Source organism: Toxorhynchites rutilus, chromosome 2, assembly GCF_029784135.1.
Source record: "Toxorhynchites rutilus septentrionalis strain SRP chromosome 2, ASM2978413v1, whole genome shotgun sequence".
Classification (NCBI taxonomy): Eukaryota; Metazoa; Arthropoda; class Insecta; order Diptera; family Culicidae; genus Toxorhynchites; species Toxorhynchites rutilus.
In genome coordinates this window covers 109,435,353-109,458,299 of record NC_073745.1, presented here as the reverse complement: position 1 = coordinate 109,458,299, position 22,947 = coordinate 109,435,353, and the positions used below count along the sequence as shown (strand labels likewise).

Here is a 22,947-nt window from a genome sequence, read left to right as displayed (position 1 = left end):
CAGGAAAAAAATTAAAGATTTTGAATGCTAATAACTCGAACATTTCATACTGGATCGGTAAGATGTTTGCATCAATTGATAGGGAATACTTCTACGCATCTATCGCATCTAACAAAATGTTATTTTTCATTAGATAAACAATTGAATAACTGTAAAATACTAGGCATTATCTAAACGCCCTAACTGCCTCGTTTTGATTGGCCCGATTTACGGTTTCCCTAACACAGCCATCAAAACCAAGCAGCCTTGGGGAAATCAGCATTGCAAATACATGAAGGTAGGGGGACTTTTGCTCTCACCGAAAAATGTTCCCTAACACAGACTTCAAAACTGAGCAGCGATGGAGAAATCGGCATTGCAAACACATGAAAGTAAGGGGAGCTTTCGTGCCCACCGAAATGTGTTCCCTAACAGAGATTTCTAAACCAAGGTGTCTGAAGGAAATCGGCATTTCAAATTCATGCGAGTCGGGAGTATTTTTGTTTCACAGACACACAGACTTCAAATCCATGGAGCTTGGGGAAATTGGCGTTGCAGATACATGCTAGTCGGGGGTACTTTTTGTTCCGACTGAAATGTGTTTCCCTAACACAGACTTCAAATTCATGGAGCGTGGGGAAATCGTTATTGCGAATTCATAAAAGTCGAGGGTATCTTTGTTTCGATTGAAATGTGTTTCCCTAACACAGACTTCAAAACCAAGGTTTCTGGGGAAACCGGCTCTGCAAATAAATGCAAACTGCGAGTACTTTTGTCCTCGCTTGCCTTTGTGCAGACTAGAATATGTCTGTCCCTACACGATCTTCTAAACTTAGGAACCTGGGAAAATCGTGCATACACTAGAAGCGAATGAAATTTCCAGTGTCAAGCAAATTCGCGGTTCGAGAAGTTCATACACTTGAGAGATGTAAACTTCAGAGAGAAATGTAAAATGAAATAATCGTTTGATATTTTTTTTGTCTTTATTAGAAAGATTTTCAGACTTAGGCTGGTTCATCAAACGTTTGATAATTCTTCCGTACATATATTTTCCTAGGCATCATACCAAACGTAATAGGTCTGTCATTAAATTTACTTGTAACGAAGAACAATCTATCACAATTAATTGACTTTACATGGCATTTGTTCAATCTTTTTACTCACTAAGCAAATATATTGAATTCAATTGAATTTGGAAACTGTTTCACTCAATCACGAATTTAATCAATACAAACGAATGATTGCTAAGCTAAGGTAGTCCCACGTCAACCTTGCGGTTATATCATAGATAAAACCCACCTATTTTTATGTGTTTGATTTTTTGTGTCATTTGATGTTCAACTTTGTAATGTAACTAGCTGACCCGGCAAACTTCGTCCCGTTTTTATCAATACCTTCAAACATTCACGTTTTCTTACTATGAGCAAGTTTATGGGTCCAATCGCGGAGCTGATCATTGATTAATCTTCTAATCGATCCCGTTGAATTTACCTTTTACTATAAAATTCCTAGTATTTCTAACAAAACTCATCATTATAATATTAGATTATTTTCAGACACAATTCTCGTTCAAGATTTTTCAACCACTTGCAAATAACATGTTTCTCCGTTACATGGAATAAATTTTTGATACAGAAAATATGATAGAATTAAGACAGCCCTAAATCGGACAATTTCTTCCTCTAGTTCTGCTCTTATCAACACATTCGGCGATACTTTTTTACTGGTATAGGTAGATGAAGATATAGGAGTGCGTTTCATCACATTAAAATCAATTTCCAGCTTCGAACAAAGATCAATTTTGCTAGCGCAAACATCAAATGGACTAACTGCACTTGTCACTAGGTAATTGTAGAACATATGGGAATTAAATTTTCCGAAATTTTGACGTAGGACTACGTCTAACCGGAAGATATAGGGGGTGAAATGGAAATCTAGGCACTGAACAAGTAGGAAAAAATGCAAGATTTGGAACGCTTATAACTCGAGCATTTCTCAATAGATCGCAAAGGTTTTTGCATCAATTGATAGGAAATATATCTACGCATCTATCATAACGAATAACATTTCAGTTTTCTTGAGATAAATAATTGAATAATTGTGAAATATCAAGCATTGTCAAAATGCACTATGTGCCCATTTTTGATTGGTCCATTTTGTGCTCCTCAAATCGTACCAACCAAAACGGGCAACCAGAGCAGCAGCGAAATAGAATGAAGCACGATTGGAAAGGGAAAAGAAAAAAATGAACGAAACGTTGGTCGCAGTCTCACACATGCGTAATTCTCGAGCCAGCCAGTCAGCTTAAAAATCCCCGCTCCGCTGCCGTAACGATCATTCTCATTCAAACCGTACACCACATCGTTTCGCATCACATCACATCAACAAACCAACACAAGCAGCCATGTCTGGACATGGTAAAGGAGGAAAAGTGAAGGGAAAGCGTGTTGATCTGGAGTTCCCCGCAAGGGTAGCTAGGCCGAGCGCGTTAGTACCAGTGCACCAGGCCACCTAGCCGGCGTTATATAGTTTCGGCCGCCGAAGTGATCGAGTTAGCTGGCAAAGCTGCTCGCGACGATAAGAAAACCCGCATTCGGAACAGATCACATTCGGTTCGGTGGACATCAAGACAACAACAGGCAGTCGCAGTGAGTGGCGAGTGGCAAACGCAATCGCAAAACGGCATCAGGTAGCAGAAGAAAAAAGTTTGTTCTTTATACAAACTGCTTTGGTGGCAAATCCAGAACAAGGCGGCATCGAGGGCGTTCGAAATGGTTTTTTTCAAAACCACGAGTACTACGTTTTCTAAATTGGAACCATTCCTTAAAACAAGGCGCTTCTCAGGGCCATTAAACCTTCCAAAAAAGAGTTTAGGAAATACAGTTCAATGCTTTCTAAAACAATATCCAAAATAATAATAAAACACAAATTGATTTTTTCATAATTTGTTTACCAGGATATGATGAGTATGTGAATTTGGCAGTTGTTCTAAGCTTATTGATTTTCACCAATTCTTAAATTGCTTCTAGATTGAAAGTACAGTAATTTACACTTATCTCGACATTTAGCTAATTGGACGGACCTGTAATGCGACATATTTAGTTGGACATTTTTGTTAACATAGAGTTCGGGGTCCAAATTATGAATTGAAAGTCGACACTGTACCACTGTCATCGCAAATGTTCAATTACAGGTTAAAATTACCTCCAATCCGACACTGAGTGGTGGTAATGCGACGTGCCATTGAATGTAATTTACTGTAAAATATGTCACAAGCTGGATGGGAAGAAATTTTCCAACTGTGAAAGCTGTGGCGAGTGGCAAATGCAATCGTTAAACATAAAGGTTCAGCCGAACAAGATGGGGATATCGAGTGATAAAAAAACAATAAACTCTTTAGATTGAAGATAATTTTGTGATCCTGAAAAGGACCCTTTTTAGCCTGCATGTGAATCCAACGAGCGAACAAATCGTAATGAATGTATTTTTTTGCCATCGCTCTCTTTTAACGCTCATTCGTTCGTCTCGTTGGACTCGCCCCTCTGGCTGAGTCTGCCGATTTGTCTCTATCCTGTGAGTGTGTACCGCTAGAGTATAAAACACGCGGACCCCAAAAAAATATCTTATTTTCTTTCAAACCGTAAACCCGTGTGGTTGTACGGCATCGGCATCGTGGACGTAACAAAGCAGGACAAGTTAAGGGAAAGGCAAAGTCTCACTCGAACCGTGCAGGTCTCCAGTTCCCTGTTGGTCGCATTCACTGATTGCTCCGCAAGGGTAACTAGGCCGAACGGATTGGTGCCGGAGCACCAGTATACCTAACAGCGATTATAGAGTTTCGGCCGTCGGAGTGCTCGAGTTGGCTTGCAAAGCTGCTCACGACAATCAGAAAACCCGGATCAAGAACAGAGCTTCGGTTCGGTGCTCATCAAGGCAACAATTAGTTTCAGTGAGTGGCAAAGTATTTCTCCGGAACGTCGCATTAAATGTAATTTACTGAACAACATGTCACAAGCTGGATGGGAAGAAATTTTCCAACTGTGAAAGCTGTGGCGAGTAGCAATAGCTAAACAGGAAGGTTTAACCGAACAAGATGGGAATATCGAGTGATAACAAAAACACAACACCAAAGGTTCTTTTCAGAACCATCAACATGTTCATAAAGAGTAAACAGTGAACTAATCCATTTTTCAGGTAGATAGGTAGGTATTCACGTAGGAGAAGAAAATAAAACAATATATTTAAAATATATATTTAACAAAAGCTGTCCCCTTTGTATAGTCCTACGTCACACCGGTTATGTCCCCGACATTACCCACCCGTCTTTTTCTTTTTCCTTCAGAGTTTTCCGAAATTTTTCAATTGTTGTGTTTGGTTGGAATATTTTTGGTTGAAATATGTGTAATATTTTTATGGAACCACTCCAGAGCAGGGAGGGGTGGCATACCATCATAGAAACATTTCTCATACCCAAAAACCATCACATCTCAAATTGTGCTTGATTAGTTCTCGAGTTATGCAGAAGTTTATGTTTGTGTGCCCCCTGTAACTTGTGTTTCATTGGTATGCCAGACCCCCCTTAGAGAGGGGGGTGGAGAGTCCAACCATCATAGAAACATTGATTGCACCCTAGAACCTCAATATGCCTAATTTGGTTTCATTTGCTTGATCAATTCTCGTGTAATGCAGAAATTTGTGTTTCATTTGTATGGCAGCCCCCCCCTAAGAGAGGGGGAGGAGTATCTAACCACCGTAAAAACATTTATTGTACCCTAAATCCTCCACATGCCAAATTTGGTTTCATTTGCTTGATTAATTCTCGAGTAATGCAGAAATTTGTGTTTCATTTGTATGGCAGCCCCCCCTTAGAGAGGGGGGTGAAGAGTCTAACCACCATAAAATCACTTATTGCACCCTAAAACCTCCATATACCAAATTTCGTTTTATTTGCTTAATTAATTCCCGAGTAATGTAGAAATTTGTGTTTCATTTGCATGGCAGCCCCCCCTTAGAGAGAGTGGTGGAGTGTTTAACTACCATAGAAACATTTATTGCACCCTAAAACCTCCATATCCCTAATTTGGTTTCATTTGCTTGATTAATTCTCGAGTAATGCAGAAATTCGTGTTTCACTTGTATGGCTGCCCCCCCTTTAGAGAGGGGGGAGAGTATCTAACCACCATAGAATCATTTATTGCACCATGAAACTTCCAGATGCCCAATTTGGTTGTATTTGCTTAATAAATTCTCGAGTATTGTAGAAATTTCATTTGTGTTTCATTTGTATGGTAGCCCCCCCTTAGAGAGGGGGGAGGGGTCTCAAACTATCATGAAAACCTTCCCCGACCCCAAGAACCCCTACATGCCAATTTCCATGTCGATCGGTTCAGTAGTTTCCGAGTCCATAAGAATCAGACAGACAGACAGAAATCCATTTTTATATATTAGGCTGTCAAAAAAGTTCTGCGGTATTTTTTTTGAATTTTCATTTGTTCATAAAATTAGTTACAATCATCTATTTTAGGTCAAATATGCGCCGTTTTGTTCGATGACTTGTTCCCAACGAGATGCCAACTTCATAATACCCCTGTTATAGAAGCTCGATTCCTTATTGGCAAAAAACTCGGATAGCCAATTTTCACAGGCCTCTTTTGTGGCTAACTTCTGACTACCTAGCTCGTTCGCCATGGACAAAAACAGGTGGTAGTCACTTGGTGCAAGGTCCGGACTATACGGCGGATGCAAAGGAACCTCCCATCCGAGCTCCCGGAGCTTCTGGCGCATCACCAAAGAAGTGTGTGGCCTGGCGTTGTCCTGATGGAAGACAATGCGGCCTCTGTTTATCAAAGATGGCCTCTTCTTCATGAGTGCTACCTTCAAGCGGTCCAGTTGTTGGCAGTACAGGTCCGAATTGAGCGTTTGGCCATTGGGAAGCAGCTCATAATAGATTCTTCCTTGACAATCCCACCAAACACACAGCAGAACCTTCCTGGCCGTTAATGAGGGCTTGGCCACCGTCTGAGCCGCTTCAGCGGGCTTCGACCACGACCGTTTGCGCTTCACGTTGTCGTAAGTGACCCACTTTTCATCGCCAGTCACCATCCGCTTCAGAAACGGATCGATTTTGTTGCGATTCAGCAGCGATTCACATGCGTCGATACGGTCAAAGACGTTTTTTTTGCGTCAACGTGTGTGGCACCCATACATCGAGCTTCTTTGTGAATCCAAGCATCTTCAAATGGTTAATAACGGTTTGATGACTTATCCCCAGCTCTTGGCCGATGCTACGGCTGCTACTATGCCGGTCTTTCTCGGCTAATTCTGCGATTTTGTCGCAATTTTCGACGACAGGCCTTCCGGAGCGTGGCGCATCTTCGACGACCTCTACACCAGAACGAAAACGTTGAAACAATCGTTGTACGGTGGAAATGGAAACTGTATCGGGTCCATAAACTGCACAAATTTTATTGGCAGCTTGAGATGCATTTTTGCTTTTGTCATAGTAGTACTGTAAAATATGTCGGATTTTCTCTTTATTTTGCTCCATATTTGCGACACTATAACTCACGAACGACTCACCAAACAAAACACTGTCAAGGACTATATTATAGCGCGCAAAAATACCTTTCCAACGAGCTATAGTATGACTCGATACAATGAATACAACTAGAACTACGCGCTTACAACGACACCTCGCGGAAATACCGCAGGATTTTTTTGACAGTCTAATATATAGATATCCTAAAACAGATAAAACATGGTTAACGTACAAACCTACATCACATTTTTGCATTCGTAAAGTAGATACGAATGCAAAGAATGTTGACGAATGTTATGTTTGCTACAAACTATTGTGAAGAAGTGAAAGACTGGCGAGAGCGTATATATGCGGTTTTCGTAGTGAAAAGGTTAAAATGTTACCTGCTTAGTTTTCGAAATATTCCATAACCCACACTCATTTTTCAATGATCTTAGGGCCTTGAAAATCAATAGGGAAAGGAAAGAAGACGGCATGTCAAGTGTGCCTACGGTAATTTTCAAAAATGACACCGCAAAGTCTTCAAAATCATTTTCAAACTTCCTCATTACAATCTATCATTACACTTCGTTTTTTCGTTACATTCCATTCGGGTAAATGTTGAATTCGGGTAAATGTCTCATTCGGGTATTCGTTGCATTCGGGTAAGTATCCATACGGGTAAATGTCCATTCGGGTATTTGTTACATTCGGGTGAATGTCATTCGGATATGTGTTACATTCGGGTAAACATGTTTCGGGTGAATGGGACACAACCAACTGAATGTATATGGAGTAAATTAACGTATATATCTATTATACATCTTATGATGTAATGATGTGAGTTAATGTAACATATTAATTATTATTTTAGAAGTTTTTCAACGACAAAAAATCATCGGAAATCGCGAAAGCCATTTATATTTTTTTACTTATCAATTGAAGTAAAAAAACAGTTTGAGAATTGAGGGTTTTTAATTTTCTGATGGTTTTTATTCCATCCTCTCATGAAAACGTTTGATATGATTGTTGAGTAAACATTTGTACGTAAACCTCTCATTACAAAGGGTGCACGGAAATGGTTTTTCCTGGGTGTGAATCCTCATGTGTACATTTGCCGCGTAAGACGTTTTGAATGCCTTCCCGCAAACATTGCAAGGATATTTCCGAACATCGGAATGTACCAACTTGTGTCGGTATAATGATTTCCTGTTAAGTGTGTTAATCGTTACTGCAAGTAGAGAACTGATAGCATTCAACCTACTTGTTTTTGAAGATATATCCGCATATATCACAAGGGAGTTTAATATCTCCGTGCAAGGCTTCCATATGATTCGCGAGACTATGCTTGGATTTTAATACGGTGCCACAAATTTCGCAAATCCGTCCCGATTTCCCGCAATTTTGTTCGTGTTTCCACCTAACTTCGGGACTATAAAAGCTGGATTTACATTTGCGGCGGCATTCGAACGGTTTGATTCCTGAAATATAGGGGTTGATCAATCGCAACGGTATGAGGTACTCTTCACAACGAACCTTTGTGTTTATTAAGATGATACTCAAGCATTCGTTGCGACTCAAACGAAGCTGAGCAAATAGAACAAACAGAAAATGTTTTTGCCTTTGCATTTTGCTCAGAAGATGCTTTGCAACGGACGATGTGTAAAGCGTATCCTGCTTTATTATCAAATCGCCTCAAACAGTTTTTACAAGTTGAAATGTCGATGTTCCCCATAACTGGTTCAGACACTGTATTACTGAAATCGACGTCCGCTGGCAATAATCCTTCTGTTTGGTTAGAATTTAAATTTGGTACAGAATTATTGGAATCTAAATTCGAGTAGGACTGTGGCTGAATCATGTCCGGTGTTTCTTTGGCTAGCGTTTCTAAATCGATGCGCTCTACGCGTGTTTGAATCGCTATGTGTACACGACAAATTGATTCCATCGTTTCGTCACTTAGCCATGAATTGCTGTTGGGATCATCGTTAATTCCATCCGTAAATCGTTCCATCTGCTTTTCTGCTCTCAAACAACATACGCGGAAGTTGTGCAAAACCTCCACAAGGGACCAGCAGGATCGACAGATCACATGATGCTCTAGCTTTATCTCAAGATCAACTGCATTTTTTAATTTGGTTTCACATTCATCAATGTTCCAATAGATCCCATCTGCTTCGCTGGAAAATTTTATGAACAATCCCTGTTGGTATTTGCGCAGACACAGAGCACAACATGAATCATTTGTAGGCTGCATGTTATGTAGTAAATATACACTTTCAGATTTTAAAGGAATTATATGGGATGATGTTCTTGCTCTACTCTTATTTGGTGATTGATTATCCGATGGATCAACGCTATTGACCATCTCAAGCATGTCTTCTTCATCGGTTGGCGTAGCATCATGTTTTACGTCCACTACAAAGAATACATATAGTTAATGAAGTTTCTTCGCAAAATAAAACAAAAATTACCAATTGAAGCTACATATTCTGGTTTTAAATGTTCTGCCTTTTTCCGACGCGAGGCTTGCGTTTTAGTCTTTGGACACTTTAAAGACATCGAAAGCTATCCTATTACAGAAAACGGATCAATATCAGAATTACAAAACATTGAAATATACTGAAATTCACAAACCTACTCTATTAAAACACTTGGCAAAAGTAAATATACGTTACAAATATCTCAGACCCAAAACAATACGCGATGACAGATGTACAGTGACCACGTCTGGTGGCGATACCCGTTTAGGGAGGCAAATTATTCTCTATTAAATTAGTAAACTCGAAGGCACTTTTCTATTGTTCAATTTTGAATCAAAATTTTTACTTCAAGTTATTTGACTACTTTAAACACGTAGTTCTATGCTTTACCAAGCATTTACCTATACATTTTCTATATTTCCACTAAAACTCATGATTATAATATAAATTCACTGTTAGACACAATTTATGTTTAATATATTTTTCCACAGTTTGTGAAAAAAATATGTTGCTCTTATAAACAGAATACATATTCGATGCAGAAACATAAATTTAATTCATAATTTTAATTTTATAGTGAGTTTATACCAAAAGAAAATCTATGATCGTTTTCGTTTCACAATGACAGCACACGAAGTTCAATGCGGTCAACGCGAATTCGCGTCATCGAAGGTACGGTGTCGCCACCTATGAAAGTTTCGCGTGTGAGTGAAAAATATGTAAACAATCCGTTGCATATTTTCTCTGTAATTAATATACTTATTTCTCGAAAACTTGTACCGTGTTTATCTTACAATTAGTGGAAATTGTTGAAAAATAGTTTTTCTTAGCTGTTTTGATGCTCCGAACCAAAATTTATTGTCATTTAGTAGTGAAAAAAAGCCGTTGAAGTACACCCTCTGTCAATCTACCTGCGAGAGAGGTAAACCGAATTAATGAAATTTGATATAAAAATATCCGCTTAGTGTTCAGAAAATACCTAAAATACAAAGATCTGCGCAAATTGCCCGGAGAACATGCAAGTCGGACGAAATTTGCTTGAAGCTGACTCCGAACAATCTGCAAAATTCAAAAGCCGTATTGTTTGTGTCGTCCCCGGATGTAAGCAGAGATATCGCCCCGGAATTTCTTTTCATGCCTTCCCTCCGAAAACGGACAAATCGCGGTATCTAGACTGGATCCAACGACTACGGCTAAAGATAGAACCTACCGAAACCTCCCGTATTTGTAGCCTCCATTTCACCGTGTCGAACTTCTACTCTCCAAGTATTCACATTCACATTTTCGCACTTTTGAAAAAGTGTGAAACAGTCCAACTTGGTGCAAAATGTGCGATAATAAAGAAATAAAATAAAACATACTTGGGCAAATGATATAAAACAGCCATGACGTGTTTGCACTTCCCTTTGCCAGCTTTACAGGAACACGAAAACAACCATTTGGAGAAGGAGATTTTCGTACGAATTTTTATTGTATGGGGTTCCGAGCTTGGAGATGATGACTGGAGGCAGGACGAGAAAATACTGAAGCCTTCATCGTGAACTTCTTCAACATCAACTATTAAAAGATGTCCAGCTTTGAATAATCTTTCGCCTTCGACGACTAAACGGCTTCCACCCGCAGCGTAATCGAACACATCCGCAAACTCCACAGCTACGTAGCAGGTTTCATTTTCTCCGACTGATGGCTCCTGATAATGCATGAAACAAGGTCACAGAAAAACACTTATAAGTTAAATTCAGCTTAAGCTACGGCAAAGTTTTTTTCACTGCATAAGGAAAACTCATTTCTCAACCGTTTGGAAGATAAATTTTGCACACAATTATTAATTTTTATTAAAATTTAGTATCCTGAAAGTTTGTTTACTTTTTCACAAGTAAAGACAGTGTCCTTTGAATGCGTAAACGTTTTCCCCTGCAGTAAATTTATGTGATTTAACTAAATTAGCATCCTAGAGGATAGTTCTTTCGATACATACTCACTATTACGAAAATTCCTGCAAAAAACGTTAAAAACGGTGCGTTTAAAAATCACATTCTTTTTGCAATTCTTTGTTGACATTCGCTTCACGCACACAAGCTGTCAAATTCAGCTTCGTAGTCGCGAATACGAATGAACGGAATGAACCAGGAAAGAATCACACAACACACCAGAGATGCCAGATTAGTTTTTAATGTTAGATAAATTATACAATCAGGGATGCCAGGTGAATTTTTCAAATATCTTCACATGGTACGAAAAAATATCTTCAAATGTCTTCACTATCATATCGATAGAAACTTAAATTCATAGTATTCTTTGAAACAAAGTTTGATAGCTTATTCATTATTTATTCTAATTGGCAATATTATATAGCGCATTTCATTAAACTTACCTTGATGTTTTGAAGTTTATTTCAATAAATGAGAACAATAATTATATACTGCAACTGCGAACTAAATTTTATAAGTTTAGAAATGATAGTTGGCTTGATATATCGTTGCTTGAGTAAATACCGCCCAGTTCTTCCACAAAAACAGAACTGTTAAAACTTAATTTGTTTATTTGAGCAATGAAGTTTTGGTTGACACTCAAACCATACCCATAAAACCAATTATTGAAACGGTTTGTAACCGGAAAAGTTCGACTTGTAAAGTGGTCTTTTGGAAAATCAAGGTTAATCTATTGTACAGTATAGGCCCAAAATAATGAAAGAACAATGTTGTGCAGTCCCGAACTTTCGTTGGGGAAAAGGGGTAGTCAAAACTGGGTTTCCGCACGTCTTACCTACTTGACGGTTGAAGAGTGAAGAGGACGAAATAACGTGGGTCGCTGCGATCAGCTCGAGAAGTGGGCATTGATGTTTACAGCCAACGCGCAGGGTTGCCGAATATAGTCAGCACATAGCACATTGCCTCATGTACTTCAGTCCGTGCCACACATCCACCCCCTTCTCAAAAAAAAAGATAAAATAAACGAAGGAAAAAACTATTGTTTTGTTGGAGAATGAAAATTTAATTGGGTTAAGATATTGAATCATATTGTAATAGAATTATAGGCCAGATAGTTAATTTCTTTCCTGAGTGTATTCTATTTTATTCTATGTCCGTTACATTTCTGATTTGTGTGTATTCCATTTCAGCACATAAAATCTGCAATGATACTTTAAAACGATGCGAATTAATTCATTGCATCTTATTCTAGAGCGCGATTTAAAAATCCGCTTCTCTTGTAGCACATAGTTGTAACAGAAAAAGAACTTTTGGATATATTGTAATTTTTATGTTCGTTTTGTTTTGTTCATCACGTCCCTGATAACCTGCTCCGCGAGGTTTTCCGATACGCTTAGTAAGGTGCTTTTTTTACCTGCTTTGCGCTGTCTTTCGACCCGCCTGCCTTTCGTTTCGGCGCGGTTATATTAACCCGCACAGCGCGATTCTTCGATCCGCTCACAATAATTTTTACAAACTATGCTTTGCGCGGTCTATTTGACCCGCTCAGTGCAGTGGTTTGACTCGTTGTTTTCTTCTTTTCAGCGCGGCTATTCAAACCCGCTCTGCGCGATACTTTGATCCGCTCATTTTGTTTCCTACAAGCATAGCTCTGCGCGGTCTATTTGACCCGCCCTATACGTTGTTTCACACGCTTGGCTTATTTCCTTCTATCCAGCGCGGTTATAGAAACCCGCTCAGCGCGATGCTTTGATCTGCTCACGGAAATATTTAGCCACAAGAGCCACACCAATCGCTCTATTCCACTTAGCGTTAGGTCTAGCTGTGGACCTAACCTCACTTCAAGCACAAATTTTTTCCCGCGTAAACAAAAATTGGCCCCTTTTTCCCAACGTAATATTGATATTTTATTTCGGCTCGACAATTACATTACGTTGCAGTAAACGGAAAGAAAAGAAAATAAACTGCAACTCCTGGCAGGATCGCCATTGTGCAGTCCCGAACTATCGTTGGGGAAAAGGGGTAGTCAAAACTGGGTTTCCGCACGTCTTACCTACTTGACGGTTGAAGAGTGAAGAGGACGAAATAACGTGGGTCGCTGCGATCAGCTCGAGAAGTGGGCATTGATGTTTACAGCCAACGCGCAGGGTTGCCGAATATAGTCAGCACATAGCACATTGCCTCATGTACTTCAGTCCGTGCCACACAAATGTCACAATCATTCGAATTCTTGAGTGCAAATGAAACAATATGAATGAAATTCTCCAGAATTTAGTGTAACAGTTGCTTTGTTGTTGAATTCATTCTATATACTTTCGAATGACCCCGAGACTAGCTTTGCGCAGTGACGATACCGGAACCAATGGGGTTTATCCGAGGTGCGATTATTGATAGTTGGAAGCTAAAAAAAAACTCGAGCCGAAAGATTCCGTTAATTACTAAGAACAAAACTAAACAAGTGATACCGACAAAAAAGTAATCGAATGACACTGAGACAAAATCCCTACTTCTACTGACAATATTTGCTGCCAATAGTTGGAATTGTATGGAATTATTTTCCCTCAAATATTCACATACACTATCATACTGAAATGTATTCGCATATTTCAAAATGTCTTCACAAAATTAAATGTCAATCTTGCGTAACTTTTGAAAAGGTCCTATGTAACAAATGTAAACAAATCGAGTTAAGGGGGTATTCTAGTGTAGAGACGCGAATTTCGGATTTTTTTCCATGTTCCGTAAAAATAAAACAAAGAGTATTCCAACTATCCATTATATCATTAGTTGTTCATCTATCTTTTAGCAATAAAACAAAAATTGGACTAAGAAAAAATATTCATAACTAGTACAGCTTTGAGCTGATGAAAAAAAAGTTGTACCATGGCGTACATGATTCCAGCCCTTTCGATCCGATTCTGAAATAAGTAAAGATTGTTATTACCGTACCATGTTAGATACCGCATCACCAAAATGGCTCTAGATCGGTGAATAATAGGATTTTCGATATGTCCTTTCTAGAGTATATTCTTGAATGCCTAAACTACAGAAATATGAAGGAAAAAAATTATTTTTTTCAAATTTCTAGACTAGAATACTCCCTTAATGAATGTACGCTATTAGTTTTCAATCATTGAATGCATTACAAAACAATCGTTCACGTATCTATCATCTTTATTTTTTTTAACGCCGATGCAAAAACTATCCAATGTAAAGATTCGGGTTTTAAGCACTCGGCTGTTACTTCGGACGCCATTTCCCCCGACGCTTGAAACGTCCGAAGTAACAAAGCAGTCAAAACAACACGAAGTCGTCGATTTCAGTGCAATTCAACGAGTGATAAAAAAAAATTGGTCGTGCGAGGAGTATCTTGTTGCCAGATCGAATTTAGAAAACTCTCTTCGGGCTAGAGGAAGGCAGCCCAATGTGCCGGTGAAAGATGTGTTGGCTCGGTTAGACCTTGATTATATGTCTCAAATATATGTCTTCCTAAAAGCTATCGATCTTCGTGTGTGATTGTCCTTATATCCTTATATTCTCCTTTTCCTTCGCGAGAAATCAAATCCCTTCTTACTAAAAATAGAATGAGGTGAAATGTAAATACATATTAGATATAATATAGGCTTAAGAATCGAGTATGATGAATGTGAGTGTGAACATTGACAACTTATCCTTATATCCCTTCTATTTCCTGAAAAAAATGTCACCCTTCTAAACTCGAGCAAACCGCGAGTAATCGGTTCTCTACTTCATTAACATTAGAATTAATATGAAAAATGTTTATATATACTTGTTACAATACAGACAGAAGTTTGGCTCCTTAAAACTTATGTAACTGAGCCTGTAAAAATAAACGATTTAATAAAAAAAACGAGTGATAACAATAATAATCTGTCTTTAGAACGAAATGCTGATATTTGGATTGCTGTTTAGTAGTTAGTTTCAAATTCTCATCGTGCAACGTAATATGTCCAATGTTCAAACGTGGCAGTCAATACGTCCAAGGTAACATTTTTCGTTTTGAGGCTTCAAATTTAAGCTCAGATCACGAAACAACAGCTACGGTTAGTTATTTGAAGTTATTCTTGACTGCTAGTGGTGAAAGTAGTGATAAAGATCGATACCTTTCAAGACAATTCGCGGAATAATGTTCGGGTCTTCAATTTCGCTTTGCTCGAGTTGACGAGAATGTTACATTGGACCTTTTCAAAAGTTACGCGAGAAATGTCTTCAAAATTAAGACATGTCTTCAAACATGGCATCTCTGTATACAATGTTGATACGGTTGACACGGTTGACACCTTTCATAGTTATGAATCAATCAATTCTCGCATAACCTTTTGATAATGTCATATGCAACATTTACGTTTACTTAAGAAAAACGAAGCCGAAGATTATAACATTGTTCATTCTTCTTGGATGGCACTAACGTTCCCAGTGGAACTTTGGCCTTCTAAAACGTAGGTTTTACTTGCGTCATTTTTATTAGTAGTACTTTGTTCAGATTACTATGCCGGAAACAGGCCCTGAATATATTCTGGAGTGGCAAGCTCTAGAATACGCGTGATGACAGTGCAGAAATTTCTTTGACGAAAAATCCCCCGGCCAGAACGGGAATCACCGGCATGATAGTGTGGTACGCTAACCACTCGGCCACGGGAGCACGTGAACATTGTTCCACGAATTGTTCTAAAAAGAATCGATTTTTATCACTACTTTCCCCACTAGCAGTCAGTAATAACTCTGGAAAACCAATCGTAGCTGTTATTCCGCGATTTAAGTTAAAATAAAATAAAAAAATGTACATTGGTCGTTTTGACTGACCACGTTTGTACATTGGATAAAATACGTTGCATAAGAGTTTGAAAATAACTACTGTACAACAATCCAAATACCTGCCCTTCGTGCTAAAGGCAGTGTATTATTGTTAATATTCGTTGATTTTCGCTGAAGGCGATAAGAACACCCGAATTAAACAAAAACTCTAAATGACCGAAGCACAACTTTGTGTTGTTTTGATTGTTTTATTACTTCGGACATTTTGAATGCTTAAAATCTGTACATTGGACATTTCTGTATCAGTGATTAAAAGGTCAAAAGGATAGACACTTGAACGATTGTTTTCGTAATTCTGTTAATGATTGAATACTAATAGTGTGCATCCATTAACTCGATTTGCTTACATTTGTTACATAGGACCTTTTCAAAAGGTACGCGAGAGTTCAATCAGTGCATCACATATTTATTTCTGTTGTGAACAATCCATGTCGCTGTCACTACGACTTCAGCAATGGCTGAACAGTAATTTTGACAGATTTCTCCACCTTATCAGACCACATTGCTGAGGGGCTGTTCATATCAGGGGTTAGACATCAATTGAATATAGGCTACCCAAAATCAAAATCAATATGGCGTCATTTGTTTACTAACATATCATTTACGAGGATTGAAATCATTGAAATCACGGAGATAGTATGCTTTATTTTTAACTGCATGAGCGATTTTCATACTTCGGTTTCACATGAAGGTGTTCAAATTTAACATGGAATTTAAAGTTAGCCCCTATTCGACTATATAACCGGACCGAGTTGTAAACAATAGTAATTGATAGAACCAAAATGTCAGTAAACCGCAGCAATATTGGGTACACTGGCAATACGAGGGATTTGACGTTTTAGTCATACCCCTGGTTCATATACCACGTGGACAGAAAAAAAACACCATTTAGGCTCCCTCCTCCCCCTACGTAGACAAGCTTGCGCTATTGCCATACCCATTCCCCTGCTAACCACGTGGACATTCTTACATTTTTCCATTCTAAATCCTGCAATAATAATAAATAAAATAATCTCTAAATTGCCTAAAAAATATCTGAAATGCAATATAGTCGCAATATATTGAATTTTAGTTTTGTTTCATTTAAATTTTATGTTTGTCATGAATATTGGGTGTACGAATAAGTTCCAATCGTTTGACTCAATAGGTTTGTCATTTCAAACATACACATCGGGGCTTCAAGTATCAGTGCGTATTGAATCCTCAAAGTCAAAACAATATTTTTTCATCACTCCAAAAATGGAAAATTTTGTTCCAACAAAGCCGTTTTTGCGGGGAATTCTTTTGCGTTACTGCAAACAAAAGAAGACACCAGCTGAGACACATCGGATTCTTGTGGAAAGTTACGGCAAGCATGCATGGATCGATGAAGATCCATTCCAGACTCAAGAAGAACTTACAGAAATGTAGGGAGTATCACAACAAGGAGTTTCGCATCGTTTAAAGCAACTCGTAATGATTCAAAAACAAGGCAATTGGGTCCCATATGAGGTGAAGCCGAGAGACCTTGAAAGGCTCTTTTTCACCTACGAATAACTGCTTCAGCGACAGAAAAGAAAAGGTTTCCTGCACGGAATCATGACTGGTGACGAAAAGTGGATACGGTACCACAACCCTAATCGTAAAAAAGCTTGGGTTACGCCCGGCCAACCATCAACATCAACTGCAAACCGAATATTCATGGTTCCATGCTTATGCTGTGTATCTGGTGGGATCAGCTCGGAGTCGTTTATTATGAGCTACTCAAACCAAATGGAACTAACACAGGAGAGCGTTACCGACAACAATTAATGCGTTCGAGCCGAGCCATGAAGGACAAGAGGTCGCAATACGTCGATAGACACGACAAGGTGATTCTGCAACATGACATCGCTCGGCCCCATGTTGCAATTGGTGTCAAAAACTACCTGGAGAACATCGAATGGGAAATCTTACCCCACCCGTCGTATTCGTCAGACATAGCTCCCTCCGATTATCATTTGTGCCGGTCGATGACACATGGTCTGGCTGAGCAGCGATTTTCCTCCTATGATGACACCCAAAAATGGGTCGATAACAGGATTGCCTCAACAAATCAGTCCTACTTTCAGCGTGGAATCCGTATGCTACCAGAAAGATGGGAGAAGGTTGTAGCTGGACAGTACTTTGAAAAATCTTCTTCTTTTTAAAATAGAACGTTGAACTTTTCAAAAAAAAAACGCTGGAAACTTATTTGTACTCTCAATAATAAAAACGATTAATACAGGGGAGCTTCGATATAACTTACATTTTACTTAGCAAATAATGATGAAAAAGTTCAACTAGAACTTCAATCTTTCTCATAATGTTTATTTTCATAGTGTTGATTAAAACCTGATTCATTTAGAATCCGGAATCACAAAACTGCTTGTATCTCGGGATTGGTGAAAGGTACAACAAATATTTTTATATCAAAATACAGAAAAAATATTAAAAAAAAATATTCCGTTACGGTTTTGATGATTTTTCGTACTTTTCTTCGGATATCTCCATCGAAGATTGGACTCTGTGTTGGTCAAACTCAGCGGCCATTTCATTCTGTTTTATCTCTTCATGTCTGCAGCATCCCGAGTCGGATTTGAATTTTTTCTTCCCGCTTGACATTTGGTCAATATCTTTCGTTTGTGCGGAATTGGGGGCAATGGAAGGATTGAAGCCTTTTTCAATGAATCGATCCAATTGTTACAGTACCACTGAAGCTCCTCTCGAATGTAGTGGCAGCTTGCCAAATCTTTCCAAAACTTCACCGGACGTTTCTGCAGGCACTCTATTCATTCTCGAGTCCATTGTCATATTTGTGATGAAAACCTTGATTTTCTGTCCTCTTGCCAAATCAAGAACTTCCTAGCAAATTTATCAGCGAAAAAGAATTTAAATTTGCTGGGAACGTCTCCCTTAGCAGTTGTCTTAAAGAATTTTTGACTTGGGAGCTGTCCAAAATCCATTTTAACGTACCTTTGGTTATTCATCCGCATTCATTCTTCGTACTTCGTCAAAACCCTGTTGTACAATTTCAGAGCACGTTTTTCGGGTTGTGTCCCATTCACCCGAATTCCATTCACCCGAAACACGTTTACCCGAATGACATTCACCCGAATGTAACAAATACCCGAATGCAACATATTCCCGAATGGACATTTACCCGAATGCAACGTTTACCCGAATGCGACATTTACCCGAATGGGATGTTTACCCGAATGAAGAAGGAAAAATTCCGACAAATCAGTTTATGAGTTTTGTTGAATCTGCTGTTAGGAAGTTACGAAGTAAACTGAGAAATTGTAATGAGGAAATTCGAAAAAGATGTTGAAGACTTCGCTGTGTCATTTTTAGGAATTAGTGTAGGCACAATTGACATGCTGTCTTCTTTCCTTTCCGTATTGCTCTTTAAGACCAAGAGATCATTCAGAAATGAGCATGAGTTATGAAAAATTCCGAAAATTAAACAGGTAACTTTAACATAATTTTTTTTAATGAAAATGTGAAAAGAATAGATAAGAAAAAATGGTACTTACGTATTTGTCGCCGCAGCGCAATTTTTATCATGAGTTTATTATTTCGTGATGAAATTTATTTTGAGATCAATGTAATGGGGGCGAAATGCCCATTTAACGACAATAAGGAATCGAGGCGGCACCAAGCCGCCGAGGTGACGCAATCCGAGTAGGCCGCCGACCCGCCGTCGGAAGCGGCCGCTTCTCGCAAGCAAACCTATGTTCCACCTATTGCTCGGTTTGTTTGAAACATAGGAGACGATCCTTTAGTCAGGTCCGACCGAGCGTTAGCGAGCGTCGGACTGCATACGTTTACCTGGTGCTTTACGTTTGCCCGATTAATTATGCATGTCACACATGCATTCGGGTAAGTGTCAATTCGGGTAGGTGTTACATTCGGGTAGCTGTCGCTTTCGGTTATTTGTTACATTCGGGTGAGTGGAATTCGGGTGAATGTCTTTCGGGTAACTGTCATTCGGGTGAGTGGGTTTCGGGTAAATGTGACACAATCGTTTTTCGACCATCATATTTTGCGTTAGCGTCCTGTGTGGTTGCTTGCAGTCACAGAAATTACGATAATCTTCTCACATATGGATTCTCTGGGTGGTACTTTGGTTAGAGTTGTGTTTGTGTCGATGTCGTAGTCCGAGAGTCCCGGATTTGAGTTAATTATCCCAATACCTTCAACCTCAGCTTCCGATCGTATGTTCCGCTAAGACACGTCCTCTGATTCGTCGGAACAACAGTTGTACGTTCATGAAAACGTTTCAGCACATCATACACTGACGATTTCGCGATTTTAGTATCTGACCATGCCGGATTTTTAATGTGGGTGTGCAAAATCATATTTCTTCCGCAAAACCTTTTCAAAACATAACGGATCAGCTGAAATCTCCACCGTCTAAAGATACAGTTTTTCCGAATAATTTGCTGTCAAACGATTTGAGATACGCCTACTACGACCGCTGTTATAAAATGAACAGTGATTCCGAGTTCTAACTGAATTAAACCTTAAGGGTAAATAAGGTATGCCTCCAAGCCATATTGCAGAGCATGTAATGCAAAAATGCAAGTTTCATATGGAAATCGTGATTATGGGCTATGGTTTCGAACATGAATTCATGACTTATTCACAATGAACAATACAAATATAGATTGCTTTTATGGGATTTCCAATGCTCTAATTGAACTTCGGGAACATATAGGGTTGGGGAAAAAGAAATTTCGTATTTCTGATCGAAATTTGAAGCTTTATTTAACATACGTAAAATTATCGAATTTAAGTCAAATATGCGCCGTTTTGTTCGCAAACTTGTTGCCATTTAGAAGGCAACATTATCTCCCCCCCCCTTCGTATTTGCACAAAACTCAGACAGTCAGTTTTCGCAAGCCTCTTTTGAGGCCAACTTAGTACCGCCAAGAGCGTTTTGCATGGACCGGAAAAGATGATAATCACTTGGAGCCAGGTCCGGACTATACGGTGGGTGCAATAGGACATCCCATCCGAGCTCCCGTAGCTTCTGGCGGGTCATCAAAGATGTGTGAGGCCGAGCGTTGTCCTGGTGGAAAACAACACCATTCCTATTGATCATTTCTGGCCGCTTCTGGTCAATCGCCTGCTTCAAACGGTCAAGCTGCTCACAGTAGAGAACCGAGTTGAGGGTCTAGCCATAGTTGAGCAGCTCATAGTGGATGATTCCCTTCCAATCCCACCAAACACGCAGCAAAACCTTCCTGGCCGTAAATCCGGGCTTGGTGATGGTTTGGGCCGGCTCACCGCGATTCGACCACGACTTTTTTCGCTTTAGGTTGTCGTACGTGATCCACTTTTCATCACCAGTCACCATCTTCTTCAAAAATGGGTCGAGTTCGTTCCGTTTCAGCAGTGCATCGCAGGCGTTGATTCGGTCTAAAAGTTTTTTTGCGTCAACTCATGTGGCACCCGTATATACAGTTTTTTTTTGTCGTAGAACTACGTCTTTCAGGAAGTACTTTTGAGTACTTTTGTACTCGGTTGTCGTTGTGCAGACCGGAATATGTTTCCCTAAAACATACTTTGAAAATGAGAAGCCTGGGAAAATCGTCATTTCAGATACTAGAGTTGAATGAACTTTCGCGGTTCGAGAACTACGTAAACACGAGATGTGCTATAATCTCAGAGGAAAATGTAAAATACAATGATCGTTTGACAATTCTTCCGTTCACATATTTTGGTAGTCCTAGGCATCATATCAAACGTAAAATGACGTTCATCAAATTTATTCGTGACGAAGAACATAATTTATTACAAAAAATTCGATGCATTCTAAAATAATATTCGAAGTGGTAAACAAGTGGATTGCATAATGTAGTTGTGTAGTTCTACGTCGAAAATATGCGGTCGTGTTCTAGATACAACCCCTTATTTTTTTATGAAATCCAATCTTCTGCAAATGGTTCCAAACGGTTTTATGGTCTATACCCAGTTCCTGGTCAATCGTGCGAGTGCTCAGATGCCGGTCTACTTGGATGATTTCAGCGATTTTATCGGTTTCCACGACGATTGGACTACCAGTACGGGATGTATCTTCGACAGCCACTACACCAGAACGAAATCGATCGAACCAACGCTGTGCTGTGCGAATCGTTACAGTATCGGATCCATAAACTACACGAATTTTTTCGGCCGCATTCGTTGCAGTTTTACCTCGCAGGTAGTAAAAACGTAAAATATGGCGAATTTCTTGTTTGGTGGACTCCATCTTTGACGCGATATAACTTGAGACTGAAAAGGACAATCACAACACTGTCAAAACGACACTTGTAGCACAGATGATTGTCGTCTTTAAATAGCCGTATAGTATGACCCGATGCGATAAGTACAACACAAGATATGTTTAAGTGTGGCCATATATTGATATACGAAATTTCTTTTTCCCCAACCCAATATATCCATGCCACAAAACGACCTTTGTTGAACCTGTGAGATTGACATGAAACTTTCAGAACTTATTCCGAAAATATGTTTTACACATTGAAAAAGTAATATATCGAGTGACGTTACATCGAAGTTCGCCTGTAGAGTAGTTCAAATAAATAAATTGTATGTATAGGAAATAAAGACTCAAGGGACCAATCATTTTTAAGAAGTAACGCAATATTGCTTTGCTTTTGGAGCCTGTATCGTAAATATTGTTTAATTGCAATCTTGAATCTTGAATTAATAGATCTTCATTAACTGTAGTTTGATTTTCCAAGAAGTGTTTTGTATTGCTCTTCATTTTTTTCAGGATTCCATTTGTGTTGTCTTGGCTTTCTACCGCAAATACTTGCGTTGTAATATCACCTTCATGCACAGTTTACTATAGAGCAATTCCACGCTAAATCAAGTGGTCACCGCGTCGGCCCATTCCGATATTCCTGGAGGCTAGACGCATTATAAGTTTCACTTTAATTTTTTATAAGGGCGTATCTATAATTATTAACCTCTTTCCAGAAAACCAAAAGCCAGCTGTCTGTTCAAAATATGATTTTAAGATGTTCTTTGCAAAATAAATTAACTTTTTGAAAAACATAAAAAATATTATTATAGCTTATCTATTCCACTCAAAAATTGAAATTGAGGGCTAAGGTTGCATGAACAATCTCAGGAGACCGTGGACATTATTTTGTGGAAATTTATAAAATGTCAATACTCAACGCAATGGTAA

The 22,947-nt window shown here is 39.0% G+C and overlaps 1 protein-coding gene and 1 pseudogene across 2 annotated transcripts; one reads left to right on the top strand and one right to left on the bottom strand.

Annotated features, from left to right (window-relative positions):
- Positions 1–6,849: 6,849 nt before the first annotated feature.
- Positions 6,850–11,089, bottom strand: LOC129768353 (zinc finger protein 32-like). Of its 2 annotated transcripts, XM_055769947.1 has the most exons (6): positions 10,958–11,089; positions 9,134–10,669; positions 8,971–9,069; positions 8,033–8,914; positions 7,761–7,977; positions 6,850–7,705 (listed from the first exon to the last, which is right to left on the bottom strand). In XM_055769947.1, exons 3-6 carry the CDS (start codon positions 9,056–9,058, stop codon positions 7,489–7,491), a joined length of 1,404 nt encoding a protein of 467 aa, XP_055625922.1. In that variant the 5' UTR covers positions 9,059–9,069; positions 9,134–10,669; positions 10,958–11,089; the 3' UTR covers positions 6,850–7,488. The 2 variants fall into 2 exon arrangements, with proteins under 2 accessions (XP_055625922.1, XP_055625923.1); XM_055769948.1 differs by lacking the exon at positions 10,958–11,089 and having other exon boundaries at positions 9,138–9,191.
- A 2,154-nt stretch (positions 11,090–13,243) lies between these two features.
- On the top strand, positions 13,244–13,326 carry LOC129772381 (U4 spliceosomal RNA; annotated as a pseudogene).
- The last annotated feature ends 9,621 nt before the right edge of the window (positions 13,327–22,947 follow it).

Excerpts from the sequence above, each read along its gene's own strand:
- LOC129768353 (XM_055769947.1), bottom strand. The coding sequence starts at position 9,058 with ATGTCTTTAAAGTGTCCAAAGACTAAAACGCAAGCCTCGCGTCGGAAA. Across the intron at positions 8,915-8,970 it reads AGAATATGTAGCTTCAATTG|TGGACGTAAAACATGATGCT; the intron begins GTAATTTTTGTT and ends TATTCTTTGTAG. Across the intron at positions 7,706-7,760 it reads GGATATATCTTCAAAAACAA|GAAATCATTATACCGACACA; the intron begins GTAGGTTGAATG and ends CACACTTAACAG.